The sequence below is a fragment of the Ochotona princeps genome, chromosome 2, assembly GCF_030435755.1.
Source record: "Ochotona princeps isolate mOchPri1 chromosome 2, mOchPri1.hap1, whole genome shotgun sequence".
In the NCBI taxonomy this organism is placed as follows: Eukaryota; Metazoa; Chordata; class Mammalia; order Lagomorpha; family Ochotonidae; genus Ochotona; species Ochotona princeps.
The window spans coordinates 94311254-94334165 of NC_080833.1; the positions used below are offsets into that span (position 1 = coordinate 94311254).

The 22912-nt window shown below is 49.1% G+C and overlaps 2 protein-coding genes across 7 annotated transcripts in view; one reads left to right on the forward strand and one right to left on the reverse strand.

Moving 5' to 3' along the window:
* Positions 1 to 2463, forward strand: part of CEPT1 (choline/ethanolamine phosphotransferase 1) — a 38585-nt gene extending 36122 nt beyond the window's left edge. For all 3 annotated transcript variants that reach the window (XM_012926076.2, XM_012926074.2, XM_058660030.1), the window contains exons 7-9: positions 416 to 574; positions 965 to 1090; positions 1681 to 2463. In XM_012926076.2, coding sequence (XP_012781530.1) covers positions 416 to 574; positions 965 to 1090; positions 1681 to 1800 — 405 coding nt within the window. In that variant the 3' untranslated portion in view covers positions 1801 to 2463. The remainder of the gene's footprint in view (positions 1 to 415; positions 575 to 964; positions 1091 to 1680) is intronic.
* A 2952-nt stretch (positions 2464 to 5415) lies between these two features.
* Positions 5416 to 22491, reverse strand: DENND2D (DENN domain containing 2D). 4 transcript variants are annotated; one of them, XM_004581933.3, is made up of 12 exons: positions 22316 to 22491; positions 17178 to 17353; positions 16241 to 16353; positions 15608 to 15677; positions 14811 to 14888; positions 13677 to 13817; positions 12444 to 12592; positions 10099 to 10276; positions 7299 to 7340; positions 6802 to 6886; positions 6367 to 6606; positions 5416 to 5921 (listed from the first exon to the last, which is right to left on the reverse strand). In XM_004581933.3, exons 1-12 carry the CDS (start codon positions 22371 to 22373, stop codon positions 5845 to 5847), a joined length of 1407 nt encoding a protein of 468 aa, XP_004581990.2. In that variant the 5' UTR covers positions 22374 to 22491; the 3' UTR covers positions 5416 to 5844. The 4 variants fall into 4 exon arrangements, with proteins under 4 accessions (XP_004581990.2, XP_058516018.1, XP_004581989.2 ...); XM_058660035.1 differs by lacking the exon at positions 22316 to 22491 and adding an exon at positions 21773 to 21900; XM_004581932.3 differs by lacking the exon at positions 22316 to 22491 and adding an exon at positions 17930 to 18709.
* Positions 22492 to 22912: the final 421 nt, after the last annotated feature.

Genomic DNA, 22912 nt, shown 5'->3' on the forward strand with positions numbered 1-22912 from the left:
TTCGTTTGAATGTATAAAAGCACCTGGTAATTCGGAATTTAATTATCCGTAAGAAAAAAGTAATATTCCAGAATGTCTCAGTTTTATAGATAGATGTAGATATATAGATAGATACGTATGCAGCAGATGCAGATTTTTGTACATGCACAAACACACACGCACTTTAACAAGTATTTATTTGACAGTGTGGCTTGCTTTGTGAAAGTAATCCTGACTACTTAAATCACATTCTTAGTTGTTGCCTAACCAGTTTGTGTGGCTGCTTTTCATTAGCCATTCTGGGAACAGTGAACAAGTGTTTTTTTACAGAAATCTCCAGTGATCAGGCAATATGAGGTTCTTGAAAGCTTGAATTGAACGCTTTTGCAGCAGTACCATGTAGTATGTTATTAACTCTTCTCTTCACTTTGTACAGGGGACAAGTGTCCTTTCTCCTTTTCTCCATATTGGATCAGTGATTACATTAGCTGCAATGATATACAAGAAATCAGCAGTGCAGCTTTTTGAAAAGCATCCTTGTCTTTATATACTGACATTTGGTTTTGTGTCTGCTAAAATCACTAACAAGCTTGTGGTAAGTGCTGAAGTTTTCCTTATTTAGTATTTAGCTTTCATCTAATTTTGTTTTTATGGCCATAGTATTCATTCTGTGACTTCCTAAGCAGTTCTAAAGTTTGAAGTCATAGTCTGCTTGACATCGGCGAGGAAACTATACTCCCCTTTAAAGCTAGAGCTTGAGGTCCTTGGTACTTCACCCACTCTCTTGAGCTCAGCTCCAATTAAGAGTGCACAGTCAGCACCTTCTGTGGAATTATTTAACCCAATGATCCCTTTCTTCTTATTCACACTTCATAGTGTAACTGATTTTTGAAATACATATTTGAACACAGTACTGATTGGCTGTATAGCTCACAGTTGCTCTAATATGAAAATGTGTACATCACTGATTCTGTTTTATTCATAGGTTGCACACATGACGAAAAGTGAAATGCATTTGCATGACACAGCTTTCATAGGTCCAGCACTTTTGTTTCTGGACCAGTATTTTAACAGCTTTATTGATGAATATATTGTACTTTGGATTGCCCTGGTAGGTATTTATAACATGCTATATTTTATGTTTTTGTAAGCTACTTGTTTTCTTGTTTTGGTAGGCCAGTCCTAAAACAGATTATATATTTGTAATAATTTGAGGCTCCAGAAAATCCACATACACATTTATAAAACTTTGTGAGAACCTGTGGCTTCATAATTGGGTCATTCTTGGGTGTTATTCTCACTAGTCCTACATGCACCAGTAATCAACTCCAAATTTCTGGTTATAGAAAGCAGGACCTGGCAAACCACTCTTTCAGCCTACAGTGTATTTTTTTCAATGAAGTTTTGTTAGGTCTCTGCAGGATACCTCATTTATATATTCTCTGTGGCTGCTTTCACACTACGTGACAGACTTGAGCAATTGTGACAAAGTGCGACCTACAGCGCTTGAAAAATTTGCTAAGCATTTGTTGGTCCTTATAGTGTAAAGAAAAGACTATGTGCAGATTGAGTTATTAAATCATGTAGAACTGAGGGTGAATTTGAGCTGAAGAGAAACAGATCAGAGGTGACCTTGATTTGCTTTCAGGAAGCTTCGGGAAGGTGTACGCAGATGCTGAGAATCGTCTCTTTCTTTTCTAGGTCTTCTCTTTCTTTGATTTGATCCGCTACTGCGTCAGTGTGTGCAATCAGATTGCCTCTCACCTGCACATACATGTCTTCAGAATCAAGGTCTCGACAACTCATTCTAATCATCATTAATGATGTAATTTATGTTTTATAGGAAGCTCATGTTTTCTGCAAGGAAGAATCTGAACACATTAAGGAGAAAGGGGGTGGATAAGAACAAATATAATTTATAATAATCAATGTTGTGTCACCTTTATTCTTTGTTACCGGTAACACTCCCTAACTATCCTGTGTGTGAGAATGGGAATTCAAGTCCCATCTTGTAAATTGTACAAGTTGTCATACAGAGTTTGGCCCAAGGAAGCATGCAGGAAAAACAAAATGCCTTATGTTTGTAATTATCCTGGATACGGAATCATGTCCTAAGAAGCAGATCCCAGTGGCGGAGATTTCTAATGTAGAATAATTACAGGCCAAAAGATGGTTACTTCATAATTTTAACCAATTGTCATCTTTTAGTAACATCCTCATTAAGTGTCTTAAGCTTTCTTTACTAAGGAGCTCAGCTTGTGACACAGATGCATCCCACTAGCTTGTGAGGTGAAACTAGTGGAAAGACCTTGAGCTTGGATTGAAAGGTTTCCTATCTTTACATTGTTGAGGAAGTAATTTTTTTTATTGCTCAAGAAAAAGTATCTCTCATGGGCTTGGGAAGTCCTGTTAGCATGCAGAATAATGTGTTAACTTTGTCAATCCATTTTATTTTTTTAAATAAATATATGATCTAAAAACCAATTTTTTTCTCTCTTTTATTCAATGGAAAGATAAAGTTTCAATGTCTTTTTTAAAATTTTAAGCAAAATTTACTTCTATTCTTTAATAAATAAGGAAATCCGGTCAGTTGCATTGTTGTGATGTGTCCTATGGTCTTTGTATTTTGTAGAAACCATTTTACTTTAAAAAAAAAAAATTGTGTTTGTCTTCCCTCTTGATAGGTTCTTTGTATTTTAGTCATCAGTAATTCTTGTGATTGCCAATCATTTTAAAATCTTAACCCTTTGTCCTAAATGTGCAGTGATTGCCTGGGCTCCTCTCCGGAGTTACTTTTATACTGTCCTTTAGTGTCTATATTGCACTTTGAAATGGGAACCAGGTGTGATTCTGTTGTATGTAGAATGTTCAGTTGCTTGAATGAAGGAAGGGCTAGCAGAAAAGGATTAAGCTATTGACTAAAATACAGTAGCATATTGTTTTTTTACTTGAACCTTGTACTGTAATCAGGAATATAAATAGTAGCTGCAATGCCTTGCCTACTTTCTTGCACTTTTAATGGTTCTATCAATATCCTATAGATCTGGATTAGCAACGAGAATTAAAACCATGATTTCTTTGCCTGACAGTACAGGAAAAGAAACCTCCCACTACCTTGCTGGCAACTTCTCCAACCTCTGGAATAGAGGGATACATGCAGGAAAATACCAGTAATGTTTTGGAGAGTAGAACAAAGCAGGATATGGAAGAAAAATTCCGCTTGTACTGTACAACTGTTATGTTACTTGTTACAGCAAAGCAGGTATTAATTGCCAGCAGGGAAAATTATAGCTGAATAGTGTGACCAGGGTGTCATAGCACTGCCATTTTCACACAAAGCCTGAACCAAGTCTTCTATGTCTTGTTCCACTGTGCTTCCCTACATCACACTGAGCTTTAGTGAGCTAATGCTACAACCAATCTTCAGGTATTGGTGTGGATTTCTAACTGCCATCAGCATCAGATCCAGAGTACCTTTGTAGTGATCCTCAACTGGCCCCAATTCTTCATTTATCTGGTCAAGTATTAAAAATATCCTGAATAAGGTTTAAAGAATTACAGAATTCCAGGTCCTAACTGTAAAGATGATATGACAGATTTGGGATGGGGCTTCAAAGAATATTTTCACAAGTGTTTCAAAGACACCAGCAGCCAAAGGCAGCAGTGGCCAAGAAACCAAAGAAAAAAATCAGACAAATCCAAGATTACATAGAGTATACTTTATTGGAGGCCAAGGTAGTAGGTAGGGGTGGATGTTGGGAGAAAAGTAATCTCAGCGGAGGGGGCAGACAGGAAAAGTGCACACAGAAAGGCTGCAGAAAAATCTGAATGTTATAAACAAAAGTGGCCCATGCTAACTTAAGTACACCTGTACTTTTTCAAGAAATCAACATTTCAGGTATTAAATAAGGGACATTCCCAGAGCCTGATTCAGTAAGACAAGCCCAGAAGGTTATCTTAATGACTTTGTTTACAAGATTTTAGATGATTGTCAGGCTTATCCAAAGAGCAAGATGAAGTACCAACCAAAATGGCTGCAGCCATGTCAGTCTACATCCCTAGAGCAAGCTTCCCAGGATTCTAGTTCCTGTTCTGAACCCTTTTTAAGTTACATCCATTTTTTTAGTATATGTGGCAGTGGAACATCTACCTGTAGCAGGTCTCCGTTGCCAGAGTCAAACAATGTCAATTTTTAACTATAATTGGGAGCTCCCCACCCCAACTTCCTGTTATCCCACCCTCTAAAAGTATTTGTTTTGTGCATAGAATTCAGGGACCATATTCACATAAACACATTTAGAATTTTTACTTATTTGACACATTTGAAAGACAGAGGCATTGGCACTCCCCAAAAACTTTAGCCCCTGGGGCCAGGCGCAGCCTAAGCCAGAAACCAGGAATTCAATCCAAGTCTTCTACGTGGGTGGCAGAGACGCAAGTACTCGAGCTATCAGCTGCGGCCTCTTAGGATGCTCATTACCAGGAAGATGGAATTAAGAAGAGAGCTAGGGCTTAAACTCAGGCTCCCAAATATGCAATGCATGTATTGAGCTGCCTCTTAGCTGTGAGGCCAGACGTCCTCCTCAACACATTTTAAAAGTAAGGCCAGACATTTAATGGAGCAGCCAAAAACAGTACATGAAATAACCCACATCCCATCCATCCAGCTTTCTCAACTCGAGGGGCTGCATATGATGATTTGGGTACTTCAGTCCCTCGCACCCATGTGGGAGACCCAGGTTGAATTCTAGGCTCCTGTCTTCTGCCTAGCCCAGGCGTGGTGGTTGTGGGTGCTGAGGGGAGCAAACTAGCAAACACAAGATCTCTGTGTCTCTGCCTTCCAAAAGTAAATCACCATCAGAAAAGGTTGAATGTTTTAAACAATCAAATGCTTCTTGGGACGTTTCCCACATATTACAATTTTAAGCAGAAGCTATCCTAGAGGTAAAAAGGGAGAAAGGACCAGGTGATCCCTAAACTCCTTTGAACTCTAAAGATTGTGACCTGTAGGCATCCCAAAAATAGCAGCCAGTTGGAGCTAGGATGTCTAAGACAAAAAGTAGAAAACTAGTCCAAAACAGACCTCTTTGTAGAAGCAGTGCAGTGTTCCTCACTAGCTTCCCGACTGAAATCAAGTCAAGTTACATGATTTGATACTACTTGGAGTTACCCTAGATTACACTGGCCTTCCTATGGCTAGCAGACTCTTCAGCCATGACTGAAAACCAGTAGTGTTACTACTTTGACCAGTACTTCTCTTTCTTGTAAGTGCAACTGCTAACCCTTACAAGTCTACACCTTTGAACAGCCGAGGGCTGTGGGCCACCATGACCTGGCAGTCTAATTCTAATCCAGTGTATTCGTACATACACGTCTCGTGCTCCTGATTCTGTTCATTCTTTTCCTCCAGTGGTAGCCAAAGATACACACAAACAATAAGATTTTCATCTTTATTCTCATCCTCACGTTTCCATGGACATCCTTTTAAGTTTGTGGAGGAGCTGAGCCTTTGGGCCACAACTGCGTTGCTGGTTTTTTAATATTGGTTTCCAGGAAAGGGTGTTTACAGCAACTTCTAGTTAAGTGCCTGTAACACCTGTGCTATCGTTACCTGTCCTGTATCACTGCTGCCAGACATGCAGCGTGTAGCCCAGTCCTGTGAGCTTGGGCTCAGAACCCTCCAAAGTTCAGAACGGTGATACTGGAGATCCCAGACTCAGACACCAGCTTGAAGCAAACCCTGGTCCCCAGGACTCGGGGGAGGCTGTGGATTCCAAGGCCTGGGAGCTTCACTGATCTACCACACTGGCAGAGGCCCAAGTCCAGGACTGGCCTGTAGGTCTAGTTGCTCACTGAGCACATCTCTTACTTCACAGTCTTTTCCCTTGATTTCTTCTGTTTCTTCTGTTCTTCATATTCAAGTATTTTCTGTTGGAAGTAGCCTGTGGGTTCAGAAACAAGCATGGGAGATATCTAATCTGCTCAGGTAAAGTAAAACAAGCTCAGGAGTTTGCATCCAGCGATACCTGTTTTTGTACCCCAGACACTGGGCTGGGATCCCCCTCCCTTCACAAACCTATAAAGGTCTAAGTATTCAATTTGTCCCAAAAGGTGGATGGGGCAGGGGCAGGGGGAATGAGGGTTAGGACACAACCACTCAGCAGGAATTTGTTCTAACCTAACAGAGAGCCCTGTCTTAGTTAATAACTTAAAAAAAGAAAAATGTGCAGCCTTGAGGCATCTCCTTGGGTTTCAGGTTAACTCCTTCCAATCCTAAGAGAACTATAGCCATTCTGTGGGCCTCTAGAGAAATACTGTATTCTCCACCTTATCCATCTTACAGGTGACACTCTGGTATTGGATTGCTTGGGGGCTGTTCCTGTGTACCTGCAGGAGGAGTCTTGCTCTTCTCAGCCTCCTGAATGAAAAGGGAGAACAGCTGTGTCTTCACGAACTTCTTCACAAATCGACGGTTGGTCTTGGAGGTCAGAGCCTTACAGAAGGGCCGTTCTTGGAAGTGCCCTTGCCCATTGGCTTCCCGCTTGATGTAGGAAGCATAGTGGCCTACAGTCTTGACAAAAAACTGAACAAAAGGGCCTGAAACATGCTCGTTGATTTGTTCCGCAGCTGCAGGGGACACATAAAGGCTATGTCAGGGTGGCTTTTGCTGCAGGTGGAAAGCTCCTGGGCAAAATGGTTGGGTAGGGATTGTAGCTGCTGATGGCAAGTAAAGGAGAGATCAGGTCTATGTTCTGTGCCATTGCTGAAGAAGAGTACAAATCGCATGGTCCCTCAAGCCAAGAGGGGCTAGCTAGCACTTACTCTTAAACTCGTTGCTCCCTTGACCGAGGGAGTCCAGGATGTCATCCTGGAGCTTTGGCGGCAGGATGTCTTTTTCATCGCCAACCTAGAACACCAAGTCAACCCAGAGTTGAGCAGTCAGGGAGGAGGCGTGGGGTGAAGGGGACTGGCAGGATGGGGTAAGGAAGACAAGAATGCTGCATTCCTACCCCACCCCCAAATAATCAGGACATAGTAGAAGCTCTGTCTTCATGCTGGCCTGATTCCAGACATTAGCAAAAGATCCCCATATTCCCTGTAGTGCTTGATGTACGCCTGAAAGGCAAAATGCCACTGATTGCCTTGTACTAGGGACCTGTGGGTATTTTTCTGGACTCTCTGAGAGAAGGAACGTCTTGTTAGTACAGATTCTCATACAGCAAAAGTACTGCTATTTGTTGGAATTAAGTGGAACTTGGGTGAAATGAGTTGTTGGGTGAGCAGTAGACCTGCAGAGGGCTCTGAACCCAGCCACTTACAGACAATAAGAAGGTTCCTTCATGGAGATTCACCAACAGGACCTGAAATAAATAGAATGGTGTTATCTCTTGCCCTTTAGGATAAACCTCAGGAGCTCTTTTCATTTCCATTTCTGCCAGAAGCTACTCTTTCAGCCCAGGCAGTGAAAACATCTGCATCTTCAATCCTCAGGGCCCGTCTGCTGGCATTCTCATCCCACCATTCAGCTCTGGAAATAGTTCCCTTCCTGTGGAAAGTTGCCTGTGAGTGTCTGTCTTTAAAGGGGGTAGTAAAAAGAGCTAAGAAAGAAAACGCAACATGGAAAAATCATAGTCAGTGACTCCCCTAATAAAACATTGCTCGTAGTGCTTTCTTTTACAATTGCAACATTTTAATACGTAGCATACATAAGCACTTCGCATACTGTAATTCATATCTAATCCTCACCACAATCCTAAATACAATCTCTGTGTTGCAGATAAGGAAACAGGACTAAAGTAACTAAATACCCAGAAGTCCTACTGCTAACAAATAGAAGCCCCAATTTCCAGGATGGCACTGCTCTGTCTTGGGTTTGCAGTTTCCTCTCTACAACTGTGCTCCAACTCCCTTTGCTCTGGTCTGTTTCAGGACAGAAGTGGAGTGTTTTGATCTTTTAATGCTTGCAATAGCTTTATGTACAATTGCTGGGAGTTCCAGCTACAATTCTCTCAGACCTTTGGGCCTTCAGCAGTAGCCTTAGGAGGGAAGGAGACAGGCCCAGGTTCAAGGAACAAAGGGAAATAAATGAATCCGGAGCAAAGAGGAAAAGAAACCAAAAGGAAGTGAGGAAGGAGTTCATGTGTCTAGGCTGAAAGTGAGACAAGCGTGTGGCTGGATCTTGTGACACCTGAGTCCCAGCCCAACACTGTCAACCTAGGGGTCTCCAGCCCATTACAAATGGACATTGTGCTGGCTGATTACAACCAGCAGTTCCATTTCTTTGATCCTAAAGAGTAGTTCTGAATAACTAATTTCCAGTATTTAACCTGAATTCACATAAAATGTAGACTTTTGAGCTCTTCTGAAAAGTCAGAAACTTAAACCCTGACCTACATTTCTAAAGAGTGACCATTGGCTCTTCCCCTTTAAACACAACATGCTCGTACCAGGCTGCACTAATTACCTGGATCCTGGGCCAGTTATTTAGGGGCCTGTGTTGGCTTTGTCTTTTCCATTTACTCTTGAGTGTGAACAATCCCTCCTTGCTCCCTTCCCAGCACATAAAAAGTATGCCAAAAAGCAGACGTGTATTGTAATTATGCATCGCAAGAGAGAAAAGTTGAACTAGTCCAGGCCTGAAACCACTTATACCATAGGCTCAGAAACTTGCATGCAGAGAAAGCTGTTCATTGACCAGGGCAGGGGGACAGAGGTTGGGAGGAAAGAGTGTGTCAAAAGTTTTTTTTTAATTGGATTGTTCCCGGAAATCTTTCCAGAGATGAAGCATATTATTGTCTATAGGGGAAGTCAGGGGATCCCCCCCACACACAAACCCTGCTTACATGGCCCTCACTCCTCCTCCTCCTTCCCTGCCCATTTCACAGCTGCTGATGACAGATAAAACAGGCCACATGTTGGAGGGCAGGAGCCAGGGTCCTTCCAGCCTCGGTTGTCTTCCTGCTTGGTCATTGCTGGGAGGGCTGAAGCTCCCCAGAAGCAGGAGTTGCAGAGTCAGGAAGTTTCCTAACTTGTGGGGTTGGGACATGGTAAGTTTTATTGCTAAACACAGAGCTAATACTCTGTCCCAGTTAGTCACGAGGCTCAGGGTGGTTCAAAGGGCATATGTACTCAGCAGCTCGAGGAGGGGTGGGGCAGCCAGGGAAGCAATGAAGGGAAACACACAGCCTGCCTCTCTATCTCCCAGCAGTACTTCCCATAAGGGAGGGCTTTGATGATTCCTGTGCCAGGTTCCACTGCTCCCTCTGTGGCCTCACCTAAGTCAGTTGAGTTCTCTGGACCTTAATTGTCTTAAGCAAAGTGGGGAAACCTCCCTGCAGTGCTGGCTATACACCTCGGTAGTAGCTTCCTCCACACTCCGCCTCTCCACTATCTTGGCATAGCCTGAATCAACGGTTAGCCAGGACAGATGTTCCCAGGGATCTCTCTGGTTTCCAATGTCATAACTCACTATCCTTTACAAGTTCCTACTGACAATCAAAACAGAGCATGTGTTTGGAGTTATTTTTCCAGCATTAGCAATAAACTCATGTTACTGATTCCCATTTTCACTCCTGAGCCCTCTGGGTCTGGGATATTGCCCAGAAGTAAGAAGCTAGCAAACATCAGAAGGAATGTGGCCCTATATCCTCAAGAGCCAACTGAGTGCTGGGTTACTGAGAAACATGGTTCTTGCTGCACAGTCTCAGGGCTGTCTGAGCTCACTTCCAAGCAATCTGAATGAGTTCTAGTGGGGTGTATGTTATACAGACCAGCTGGGACCATCCATCCAGAGAGACAGGGCATCTCAGAGATGACTGTCGCTAGCTAGCATACAATAGTCTGACGACCCCTAAACATAAGCTTTGTGTCACTGCTTTTCAGCCCAACAGGAAATCACTGCAGAGGAAAGAACACAGGTTCTTGAGCATCAACTATGTGCTGGGCACTCAGGAAGATTGTTTCCCCCAGAATCCCTAGGAGTTGAGCACTCATCCCCACATTACAAGTCAGAAAGCTTGGCTCAACAAGGGAATGCCACTGGTTCCCAATCTCAGGGCTGTTAGCAGCACAGCAGAGATCCAAGTTCTGCCGTCCTGCCCTTGTCTTCTGGCATCATACCTCTTCCATGGGGCTGTCCATAACCTCCTGCAGAAAGCGCATTTGCACTCCAACCATGAAGGGGGTAGGGCAGCAGACAGTTGCCAGGAGGCTCTCCGGAACAACAGGGATGTAGGTATGTGCCCAGCTGAAGGGGTAGAGCAGGGCTGCAGTAGCGTGGATGCATTGAGACAGGGTGCTAGGACAGAACATGAAAAAGTGACTCTCAGAGGGGCCCGGGGCACCTCCATCCCAAACCTGCCTCACAGCCCACTGCCCCGGGGGAGCTGCCAAAAGTGCTGACTGGCTCAGTGAAAGAGGCAAGTCTGGGAGCCCCACTGCTCATAGAGCTTGTAACCACTTGTCTGGGAGGAGGAGCAGAGATCAGAAGAGGCCAAGGCTCCACCAAAGGCGGGGTCTCTGTTTGATCTGCCTTTTCCCTCTGTCTTCCCAGCCCATTACTGGCAGGAAATAGGAGCAGCTCCGAAGAAGGGAGGGAAGAAACTACTCTGCAGTGTTTCACAGTGGAACTCAGGACGTGGGTGTTGGGAAGAGGAAGACATTGGTTCCGCTTTTCAGGAACTTGCGGTGTAGTAAGGAGGCAAATATGGACACATGAGGGGGAGAACTTGGGGGGAAGACTTTTTCTCCTCTCTGTACCTGACCACCCTCATGCCCAGCCTCGACCTCACACAGCGCCCTCTGGCCGCTTGAGCCAGTTGAAAGTTACCAGGTTGGTGCTTGAGTTAGCCTGGGAAATCCCTGGGTTCCAGGAACCCCTGCCCAGGAATCCCTACCCGGAAAGTCCCACAGAGGTGGCCCCTCCAGCCTTTTCAACAAAGCATTGCTCGTGTCTTTGCTGCCCAAGTCACAACTCAACCTCCCTCCGCACCCTGTGACCTGTGCCACCCTGTTAACTTCCAAGGATCCTCAACCTGCCAGCCAAACTGCCCCAAAGCCAAGGCCAATAAAAACACACATGTGGAAACCTGTGAAAGCTTGTACTTTCTGAGTTACAAGGAAGGGCACTCCGAGAGTCCCAGTGGGGCACAAGATCTCTGGGAGTCCCCTTCCTGCCTGGGCTTCAGGGGTCTGCAGACCGAGCATGCCAGGTTGTACACTCTGCCCCTTTTGCTTCCTAAATGCTGACCTGTGTGTGCAGAGAAGTCAGAACTCCAGCCGCAGCTGCCACAGAAACATCTCCTTTTCATACAGGGAGAGAGCTTTCCTAAGTAAAAGATCATGCCACGCCTGCCAGGAGCAGTAGCTTGAAACTAGTTCCTTCTCGGTTATCACCAATTTCGGATGTTGTTAGACTTTTCTACAAGCAGAACTCATTCCTTGCCCAAGCTTCCCTCTCCTCTGGCACCCATGACATCCACCTGACCCTGCCAATTTCTCTCATTTCAGTCCCTAATATCCTTTTCCCCAGAAAAGCTAGAACCAGAGTTATTAGTCCAATGCCATTAGTCCTCTCTACATCCCCAGATAGGTAGTGACAGGTCAATCACCTACTATTTTGTATTCATTTTTGTTTTGTTCTTCTCTACTCTATCACTTGTCTCTCCATGTTTCTTAGACTTGAAAACACTCTGTTTCAACTACAGGCAGGATACATTCAACTGTGAACTTGATAAAAAGAATATCCAGCACTTACTAGCATGTGCCTAGCAGGATATCAAATACCTAGTGTGTATGATTTATTTTAATTCTCTCCTTAACCTTATGAAGATCCTCATAAGGTATAATCATTTCCATTTTACAGAGATCATGACCTCAAGAAGTTAATAAACTAACTCAAGGGAACCTCATAACTAAAGGTGGGCAGATTTGATCCTCATCCTGCTCCTGCCCATGACCTTGTGCTTTCAATCACCAGAAAATTCTGCAGCCCCCAAGGTCAAGGATCATGTCTTTCTTGTGTCTTCCCAATGCCATACAACTGGTGGACAGCAGGCACATCATAAATGTTTGTTGAGTGGGTAAATAAATGGGCTTAACCTCCATACCATCAAGACCTTCCTATCCTGTTCTCCACCCTCCTTCCATCCCTCCATTTTGCAAGGGCAGGATCATCTCTGCATCTACCCTGGCCAGTCCCACCTGGGCTGTCCCAGGAATACTTCCTGCTCCTCTCAGAGCTAAGTCAGGGACCTCCTTCAGGACCAAGCAACAATCCCATTTGGAGAGTGGGACAGGGGGACTGCACCAGCTGCTTCTCTAGACTTCAAGTGTAGCCCCAAGACCTGGGAGTGGGAGGGTGCACATAGGGTTCTACTGCCCGACTTCCTCTGGAGAACCCCAGGCTGTGCCCTTAAGCCCAGGGATTCCATCCCGCCCAGAGCAGTCACTCTGGCTGAACTCACCTGAGACCTTCTGCCAGGAAGATGATTTTTCTCTCTAGCACTGCAGAGGCAAAGATCTGCAGAATCTGCTCATAACGGAGACAGTCCAACAGAGAACTGAAATCCACATGTTCTAGATGAGAGTCCAGGGGCCGTGTCAGAGAGATGAACTGTGGGGAAACAAGAGTGAAGGAGAAAGTCGTCACAAAATCACACAGACCTGAGTACTGGGCCTCTACTCCAAGCTCCCCATCAGAGAGAGCTGATGCTGTCTCTCCTCTCCTTCCATGCTAAAAACCCACATTATATTGCTTTACTCCACTCTGAGGACAACCATGGGGTCAGCATTAGCTCTGCCCACTCTCTAGCCCCACAGGGCATCACATCAACATTTTGGCCTTCCAAACCCACAGTCTTCCTGCCGCCTGCCTTCCTGGGTGAGGCTGCACCCAGGTGCCTCACTTGCCTGCATTCCTCCCCCACCTTCAGGTCTCAGAGCTCCTCCCTGGCCACCTTGCACTTCGCTGTGGCTGTGCAATTTCCATCTCAATTATGCCATTTCTCATGATGCATAGATTGCTGAGTTTGCTCACTTAATGTCTGTCTTCCCCACTGGAATTTCAGCTTCACGAAGTCAGGGGCCAAACTGTTCAACACTGTGTGTCCAGAGAATAACTCAGCACACTGTAAGCACTGAGGACTTATTTTTCAAGTAAATGGGAAACTTAAGCCTCCCACCTTATTTTTCCCATGGGGAAGCCAAGGTGCAGAGGGGCACCCATCCCCCAACCCAGGGACCGGAACTGTAATTCTAGAACAATGAATGTGGCTTTTGCTATCTCAGTCTGTTCAGTGCCTTGAAACAATCACATCCTCAGAAGGAATGGGTGGGACTCAGGGCAGAGGGGATAAGTAAACAACAGAAGCTGTAAGGTAGAGGAATAGGACAGACAAGGACCACAGGATGGGGTGTGAGGACAAGGGGCTGTTTAGGGGCTGGGGCCAAAGTCCTTTCTAGCATCAGAAATCTCCACTTCCAAGGCTTGTGGATTACCAATTAAAAAGTCTGAGGGCTTTCACAATAACTTAGAGCTGTGGGCATTAGGTTAGAAGAACCCCCAAGTTTGCATTTGCTTTTTAGGTCTGCCAAGAACTCTAAGTGCCAGTCTCCATCTGGCTGAGTTTCTTTGTACTTGAATGGAGGTGAAAGATGCCAGGGAAGTCTGGTGGCTTGGACCTGTTGGGCTAACCCACCTCAGTGCCTGAGTCAGGGATGAAGCTCTTGAGTGTGACAGTCCTCCCAGGAGCAGGGAAGGCTGCCTCGCGGAGGCCCTGCATGAATGGGTAGATGACAGCCATGGAGATCTGATGCCTCTTCTCCACTTCATCCAGGATCTGCAGGGAAGGAGAGCCCCCACCGGAGGGCCACAGCTTAGAGGATGCAACTGGGCAGAGGGCAGAGAGCTCACATGTGCCAAGCACCACGAGGGTCTCACGTGGTGCCTCCACCTGCTGGTTCTCCTGCTCCCTCCTTGACAGAATCTGCTCTTGAGCTAAACAACCTGCTATTTACTGCCTGCACAGCACCTGCCTCCTTCCTTTGCCTTCACCTTCTTCATCACACCAGATGCCTATTTTCTCCTAACAACACAACACCGCCCGCTAGGAAGTCCTCCAAGGGCTAAGGCATTACCCACAACAGCACCACACTCATTTGGACTGCTCAGAGCGGGAGCCCACACACCGAAATCTCTCTGCTCTCCAGCTTGTACTGGAGGCTTCCCACATCAGAAGCTGCCTCCCCTTCTCAGAGGTGAACACTGAGTCCACGCAAAGCCACAGCATTTCCCCCCCTCCTCCTCCCAGGGTCCAGTTGAAGGTAGAACACGCTCTGATCCTGGCACAGGTGCATCAACACTCAACTGAGCTTCAAAAAAATTCCTGCTATTTGTTCAGTGCTCTGCCTCTCCTACATCATCACCTTATTTGATACCATTACAAGTCTGGAGATAAAAGTGCAGGGGCCATGCTCTGCAGATCATCATATCCACGTGACAGAAGAACGTAGAAACTCGGGGCAGACGTTTCCCAAGGCTGTTTCCCTTGGCTGCTCCAACTGCTTCCTAACCTGACCAGTGAGAACAGCAGCTCCCCCTGCAGTGGCCTTCACTTTTCTCTAAACTAAAATCAAGTCAGTCGAGCCCAGGCACTTCTGCCGGGGGTTTTCCCAGGTGTGTCCTGATGCCCACCCAAGCTGAGGGGGTGCACCCAGGCTGAGGGGGTGGTTACGACTCAGGGTTCAGCTTGCACAGGCAGGACTGGCAGATGGGCAGCACCTGGAAGCCGAACCTGCCCAACAGGCCCCAGGGAATCCCATACCACTCCTACCTTGGAGAACAAGCCGAAGCAACCGATGCAGCTGATGATACAGTACACCCGGGGGAGGCGAGGGCCAGGGCCAGCGGGCTACAGAGGGACAGAGAAGCACCTTCAATGCTGCAGCCTCCTCAGGGACTTCTGCAATCTGGGGCTGATGGGGCACAAGGCAGAGGGCTGGGCAGAAGGGAGAACGAAGGCAGGGGGTACATGGAGCAGGGCCTGGTTGTGCCATGGGTCATGAAGCAAGGAGGTCAGAACAGCCACCAAGGTCAAAAGATCCTTCAGGGGTCCAGCAGGCCCCCAGGCAAATACTGCCCCCTTCAGGACCAGCACAAGCTGGGGCTCAGCAGACACAGGAAGCAAGTGCATCGTGGAGATGAAGAAATGGCTAGGGAAAGGCGGCACTGGAACGCGGCTTAGAGGCTCCTCCTGAGACACAAGAACTAAACCTCACTGCCCAAATCCTAGGCTCCGCTCTGCAGCCAACAGGCCTGGACAAAGAAGGCAAGGACAGGAATCAGCTGAATCCCTTCCCAAAGACAGGGGAATTTCGGAGAGCAAAGGCCAGGAGGAGAGCTCAGACTACAGCATGGACAGCAAAGGTCCCCGGATGAGTGAGGAGGGGCATTATGTCATCATTTTCGCGGGTTTGCAGGGGTGGGGCACTAACATAGCAGCAGGTGCTGGGTTGGGCTCTCTCTCTCTCTCTCTAACCACCACTCCCAGGGAGCCTATGCTTCTGCAGCAGAGGCTTGAGCAAGCCCAGCTGTGGAGCTGAGGAGGGGTTAGTTCTGAGCTGTACAGACCAGGAGGCGCCTGCAGTAGCCGATCTTCCTGCTCCCATCCACATTGGTCAGGACGAAGGAAAAGGTCTCCCTAAGAAAGAGCAGATGGGCAGTCAGTGTCAAGGTCAACCATGGGCTGCTGACCAATCATGGTGGTAATAACATGCCTACTAAGTGTTCCTGGGTGTCGAGTCCTAAGTGCCTCATCTCATTTAGTTCTCCAAACCATGTTTTGATAGAGGTTCCGTATTTATACTCTCTCAAAGGCTCTGAGAAGGCATTTCTCATCCATGCTCAATCAACTCAAAATGCAATCTCAGCCAATTTCCAGGGCTTCAGCAGTAAGGACTTTTGCTATACAGTCTTCCTCTCGAGGCCAAGACCTCCTGCAAAGCCCCAGTGCTGCCAGCAGCAGAGACAAAGAGAGTGCTTACTGTGCCGAGGACAGGTGACCAAATGTCACCCATCTTTGCACAGTGACCAAACATAGCCAAGATCCTTGGCCTTAAGTGATCCTAGGCAGGATGTTTGCAGGGAAACATCCTTGGGAATATATTATTATACACCACAGGTGAGGGGGACCACAGGAGCCCCATGACTCACCCTGTCCCTCTGCCCTCTATAAGATACTCCTAGCCCAGGGCTGAGCATTACCTGGAATACTCAGTGAGCGGTGCCCACTCATTCCCATCTGGGAAGCAGAACAATGGGATGGCTTTGAGCAGCCGCTCCTCCTCCTCCTGCTGGCCCCGCAGCAGGTTCTCCCGCTGTAAGGAAAAGGAGAAGAACGATGTTGGAGGAGGGGACTTGGGGGCTAAGAGGCTTCTTTGGATCACTACAGCCATTTGAGGACAAGCCTTCCCACTGCTCTGGGCACCCAAACTTGCTGTAGCCTGTTATCCTGCATGGTCTACATCCTGGAGACTGCCTGGATGGCCCTGAAGTTAAGATGTGCTCTCCTGGGTCCTATCAACACAAACTGGGTTGGCTTTCACTATCTTGAAGATGTATATATTTCAGGAAGAGTGTCAAGGGGCCATCCTGAAGACAGAAAGGTCCTGAGATGGCACAGCCAAGTGGGAGGATGACATAAGTGAGATCCCACATCACAGATGAGAAGCAGCCAGCTCAGCTGCTGCACCTGTTAACACAGGGGCTAAATGGGCCCCTTCAACCAGGACATAGTCACCCAAGAAGCAGCCCAATGCTTGTGCTGTGACAGAGCACAGTGTTTGCCCACCAGCCAGGCACTTGTCCACCACTCTTTCTGCACAGCCTAGCGAGGTGATCCTTCCAGGAGGTCCAGCAGAAGATATGTTTCTCTACAGAGAAGGGTCACAGAACTTAGAAGAACTTGGGTGGGGGATCCACAAAAAGCAGCAGCTCTAGCCTTATTCCTCTGCTGAGGAGCTTAGGGCAAAGCTTAATTCTGCAAGTGATAACAGTTTTCTGTTATCTGGCTAAGAAGGAAATGGAGAGCAGTGAGCTCAGAGCTCAGAGCAGCTCTCGAATCAAGCCCTGGCAAGACAGGGAGCAGGAGACCGGAGCCTAAGGCAGCTTCCATGTAAACACTCCTCCCTCCAGGCCGTACCTTGGGAAACTGGTAGGTGATGGTGGGCTCATAATCATCCCCTAAAATCTTCTTTTTCAGGGAAACCACAAGAAGGTATTCAAAGAAGTGTTGCCCTCCAGCAAAATTGGGCAGAGGGTGTTCCTGGGTCCTTTCTGGCTCCTTTACAGCTTCATTCTGATTGTCCTGGGAAGATCCTGAAACCAAAAGAGCAGGACCCACTCACTCGCTGCTGCACCCAGCCGCAGAGCAGAATCTGAGAATCTGGGCAAGCCTCCATGCCTCCAAGCCACCACACCAGCCTGGACTGCACCAGCGGTCACGAATTGGGACCAGAGCCAAGCGGGCAGTTTCCACACCTGCCCTGGGAGACCTGAAACCCTGCGGAGCTGGGAGGGAAGAGGGCAGAAAACACTGGTGCAAAGCCAAGGAAATGTACTGCAGGGGCCACAGCAGGCCCTGGGCCGGGGGCCACCACACTCAGCCTGCTCCGGGGGTGTCCCAGGGCACTCCTGGAACTGTATGGCAGAGAGAAAAACCCAGGACCCCACAGTCAGAACAGGCCCCTGGGGCATATGGCCTTGAGCCCAACAACGCCACGGAGGTGCCTGGTCAGCTCCACACAGCACCAGGAAAACCTCTGGCCCGTCACATGGGGGACCACAGGAGGTGGAGACACGAGGGCAGGGGGAAAGGAGCATTTTAAGGAAGCAGCAGCCCCATGTGAAAGGGCCACCCTCCGCCCAGAAGGAAGTGGGCAGTCCAGTCCTGACCTGCTCGGCGGTGAAGCAGCCGGTTTCGGAAGACCCTGAGTGCCTGGCCTACCACTCGTCCTTCCATCTTCCCAGGCCTTCGGGGCATGGAGTACACCCCTGCTCCCAGCACAGGCTGCCTACAGAGAGCCCCAGCGAGCCAGGAGCTGCCGCGTCAGTCCCCTGCCACAGGAGCCTCTAGCAGTCCTCTATCGGAGGCGGAGGCAGGGAGGGCAGTTTCCATCCTCTGCACTCTTGGGGGGGCGGGGGGAGCTAGGAGGATGTGACGGGACCCAGGAGGCAGTCAGAAGCAGGCACTGACAGAGGCAGCATCCTGGCACTGCTGCTGAGGTCTCAGCTCCTCCCAGGAGCCCCAGGGTGTGGTAACAGAAAAGGTCATGAGCAAACACCTCCAGAGAGAGCCCAGCTGCTTTTGGGCTCAGGGCGTTGAACGTGCCAGCAAGCAGCAAGCATGCAGTGAGTTGGTTTACAACCTCAGGACAACGAAGAAGAATGTCTGATAGCATCAGGCTGTGGCTACTGGATCCTCGCTGCTCTCGAGACGGACATCTGATAGCCTCATAACTTGGATTGCTGACCTTCCACTTCTCAACCTGGTCAACAACAGCCAACCATCCCTGCACGGCCATCTGCTGCACTCTAGGATTTCCAGGACTTCCGGACCCCAACCAAGAGCACAGGACTAAACAACGAATGCCACTGTCCTCCCTGGATTAAGATAAGTTGGCCTGCTAATTCTGTAAAAGGAGCAATTCTAGCGGGAGAGGGAATCCCAGAATTCACTGCCTCTGCTACCCCCAACCCTTCCTCTGCACCCTGCCTCCCACGCCTGAGGGTCTCCTGATAGTGAGGCTGAGCATTCCTGCTCTTTCCGCAGTACCTGTTACAGGGAACTGCTCACCCAGGCAACGGTCCAGGGTAAGGCCAAGGAGCCCTGATCAGGGGCTCCAGCAGATTTTCTCTTCCCGAAAGAGGAAGCTCTGATTCAGACTGACCTGGGGTGGCAGCAGCATGAGGGCCACTTGTTGGAAAGCATCGGGCTGCTCAATGCTATACGCAGAGCTGCTAGCTTACTTCTGTATCTGGAGATGGGGAGGAGAGAATAGCAGCAAATCACCTGGGATTCTCACAGACACCCTGAACGAAAAGTCTGCGTGGATCAGAGGAGAGGCCTCTTAGCACGGAGTTGTCTCAAAGAAGACAAAGGGGGTAAAAGGGTTTGGTGCCAGCATCTGCCTGCCACGCCTGCCAAGAGCTGTCCACCCTGTGGATGACAGGGAGGTCCTCGAGTAGGGGAAAGGCTACTTTTCTCCTAAGACTGCTAGATGCAGGGTGGGCATCGGGCATGGAGGTTGCTGGGTATGAATCCTGGCTTTACTTCCAATCCTGGCTTTCTGCTAATGTGCACCATGAGAGGCAGAGGGGATGAGCCCAGTGCATGCGGCCTTGCTTCCCATGAGGGAGACCTGGATTGAGTTCCAGATGCCTGGCTTCAGCCTCGCCCATCTGGGAAGTGAACCAGTACACAAGGGATCTCTGTTTCTCTGGATCTATTCCTCTCTCTTTCCCCTTTTCAAATAAATTAAGAATAAATTTTTTAAAAGGAGTTTTAGACCTGGCTTTTACCAGACTAATAAAAACCAGGACCCAGTGGTCCAGTCATGACTCCTGGACAAGTCCAAGCACAGTAAATAAGGATGCTGGGAAAGTTGTAGTGGGTAAGAAGCATGAGCTGGAACCCTCAAAGCTGTCAGCCACATCTTATTCACAGCCTGTACAGACTTGAACAGTCCTCATCTCCTCTCTGGGGAGACTGAGGCACAGTGTAATTAAAGGGCTGCTTAAAATTTACGAGCTTTGGGCCTAGTGCAGTAGCCTAGCAGCTAAAGTCCTCGCCTTACACACACTTGGATCCCATATGGGCACTGGTTCTAATCCTAGTAGCCCTGCTTCACATCCAGCTCCCTGCCTGTGGCCTGGGAAAGCAGTTGAGGATGGCCCAGAGCCTTGGGACCCTGTACCGGTTGTGGGAGACCTGGAAGAGGCTCCAGGCTCCTGGCTTCGGATCGGCGCAGCTCTGGCCATTGTGGCCGCTTGGGGAGTGAATCAACAGATGGAAGATCTTCCTCTCTGTCTCTCCTCCTCTCTGTATATCTGCCTTTCCAATAAAAATAAATAAATATTTTTAAAAATTTTTCTAGCTTCACTGATGACAGGCAGGTTATGGACGTTCGTGTGCACCCTTTTGTTGTCTGGGCACACTCCACATCCCGCATTCCACAGGGTCACAGTGCACTTTGAGAACCAGCATCTTCTTGCTGATCTTTGAGAGTCTCAGGAAATCATGCCTTTTCCTAAATCCTTCGGGCAGCATTTTGAGCCCATTTCCTCCCACCTTATCAGAAGAGTCAACAGAACACCAAAGCTCAAAAAACCTTGACAAATAAAAAGGAACTTGTGAGCAGAGGCTTCTAGTAATCCAGAAAAAGATGGCTTTCTCCCCTACTTCCAAAAGGGGTGATCAACAGAAAAGCGTCAGAGAAAACTAAATTCCATCAGACACATGTTTCACAGAAGGCGTCACTTTTAATCCCTGCGCCCTAGCAAGAAGCAATTATCCCCAAATTTAATCAAGGAGGGACCCACCCTTTCTAGGGAAATCAGGGGTCAGGTTACACTGGTTCCTCCACCAGGAGGCCCCTCCCACAGCCACCTAACTGCAGTGCCACAGCCCTGTAGAATACAGCAGAGAATCCCCCTTGCAAACATATACCAAGCATAGAGTCCAGCTACGTATTGTCCAGATGGGTTGAATAGTTTCTTGAGGAGACCATTTCTGGTCCGAAGTTAGAGCTGATAGAGCCTGTGAAACTGTCACATAATGCAAAATAATTAATTAAAAAAAAAAACTTCAAAAAAAAAAAAAAAAAGAATACAGCAGAGAAGACTTTGGGAATCCTTCCCCCTCCGCTCTCTTTCAGCCCATGACAACCTCTACACTACTCCTTTGCACCAGCATGACTTACACACACACCCCCTCCTAATATACAACCCCTGAGGGCCAGGAACGTGAAGGATGGAGAAACCACCTTCTCCAAGCCTGGCAGGTGCTGTATCTCAGGACATCTAGTATTGTCCTCTCAGCTCCAGGTCCCCAAGGTCCAGGAAGCTCTTCCTGGTACCATCACCAGCCCCATGTCCAGGCACTGGTGAATTGGAACCACTGGAATGTCCTCTGGCCTGCAGGGAACAGCCCCTTGCCCTCCGCGGACTTCCCAGGAAAACAAGAGGAGAAGAAAGAGAAGACAAAATACCAGCTAGCTCTCCCGGGTCTCCCCCGTCCAGCTCCCCCCACCACCGTTCTGCACAGGGCCAGGCCTCGATCTGCTCAGCTCTTCCTCCAGGTGTGTTGACAGGAAACCGTGTGTTCATGAGGAACAACAAGGATGTGGAACGAAATAAAGGCAGAACACACTCAGAGGTCACCGCCTCACCCCCTGGGGTGGCCCTCACCAGGGGCTTAGAGCAGCCTTTTGGCTCACCAGTGTCAGAAGGGGTGGGTTGCCTGGGCATGACTCATGTTCTCAGAAGACAGGAGCCTCTGGACAGAGCATGTTGGGGCTCTTTGTGCATGGGACGCTGCTGGTGTGCAGCAACAAGTCTGCTGAATGAATGAATAGGTGTGTGAGGTCCTGACTGCCTCCCAAAGTGCAGGGCTCCCGCTGAGAAGGGAGAAACTACTACGGACTTCAAATCAACCCCACCACCCCAGAAGCGGGGACGTGGTCCCAGTTCCCTGATGAGCCTGGAGAAGTGAGGTGGGAGCTGCCGGCCTCGACTCACCCAGACCTTCCTGCAGGGCATTCGCTGCTGGTGCCAGCCCGTGATCAGGGAGCCGCCAGTGGCTGTCAGATAGACAGGGACAGCCTGGCTCCCAAAAGCCGGGCAAAGGACACAGCAGAGTGGAGCCCCACGGTGGAGCCGAATCGGGGCTGAGCTGGTGCCTTCCAGGAGGCACAGCAACCCGGGCACTTGGGGCACCCTGCGGTTGCACCACAGCTTCCTGGATGGCAGGACACGTGGCTCTGGGGGCCCCACAACGGTTTCCTTGGACCAGCCGCCTCCCCGACACCCCCGCAGGTCTGCCCACTCCGCGGACCTCCGTCCCCGGCCCCTCTTGACCCTTTCCTCCTTTCCACCTATGCCCTCTCTCCAGCTCACCTGACCCCCAGCCCAGCTCAGTCCTCCCGACTCCCTAGCAAACCTGCTCCGGCAGCCGTGCCTCCGCGCCACCCTCCCCGGCACCCGCCCCCAGGCGGCAGCCTCGGGCTCTCGCGCGCCTCGGTCCCCGCGCCCCTGGCCCGGCGCGCCCCGGTCAGCACTAACCCCCACGGCCGCGCTTCAGTCTCAGGCTGGCTCGCAGGCGGCGGCCGAGCCCATCCATGGCCCCTGCAGCGCCCGGCGCCAGTTCCCAGGTTCCGCACCGGCCCCGCCCCCCAGTCGCTGACCTCCGCGGGCCCCGACACTTTCACTTTCACGCGGGGGGTGGGGGGAGTCAGGAGATGGGGAACCCAGGAGTCTGGCCGGGGGCGGAGCGGCGCACCTTCCGGGCTCCGGCCCAACCCCTGCGCACCTGGGCGGGCCTGCTCTGCCCGCGGCAGCTGGCTGCGCGGCGTGGGGTGACAGAGGCTCTCGTGCCGGCATCCGGGAGGGGAGGCGCCTCGCGCTCCCGCACCCCACCAGGCTTGGCGAACCCATCCGAGGTTCCCAAACGTAGGCAACCTCCAAGGTGAGGGCTGGGAGGCGCACCTTCTAGCCCCGCCCCCATCTAATCCCAGAAGCGGACAGAGTTTTGGAGGCTTCGTACGTCTCAGTCCCCTCCACCTTTCTCCGGCTGCTGCTTTAGCTTCTGGCCAGTTCCAGGTGGCCTGCCGTATCTTGCCCTAGGATGATGTAGATCACAACGCTAGGCCTGCTGGCCAC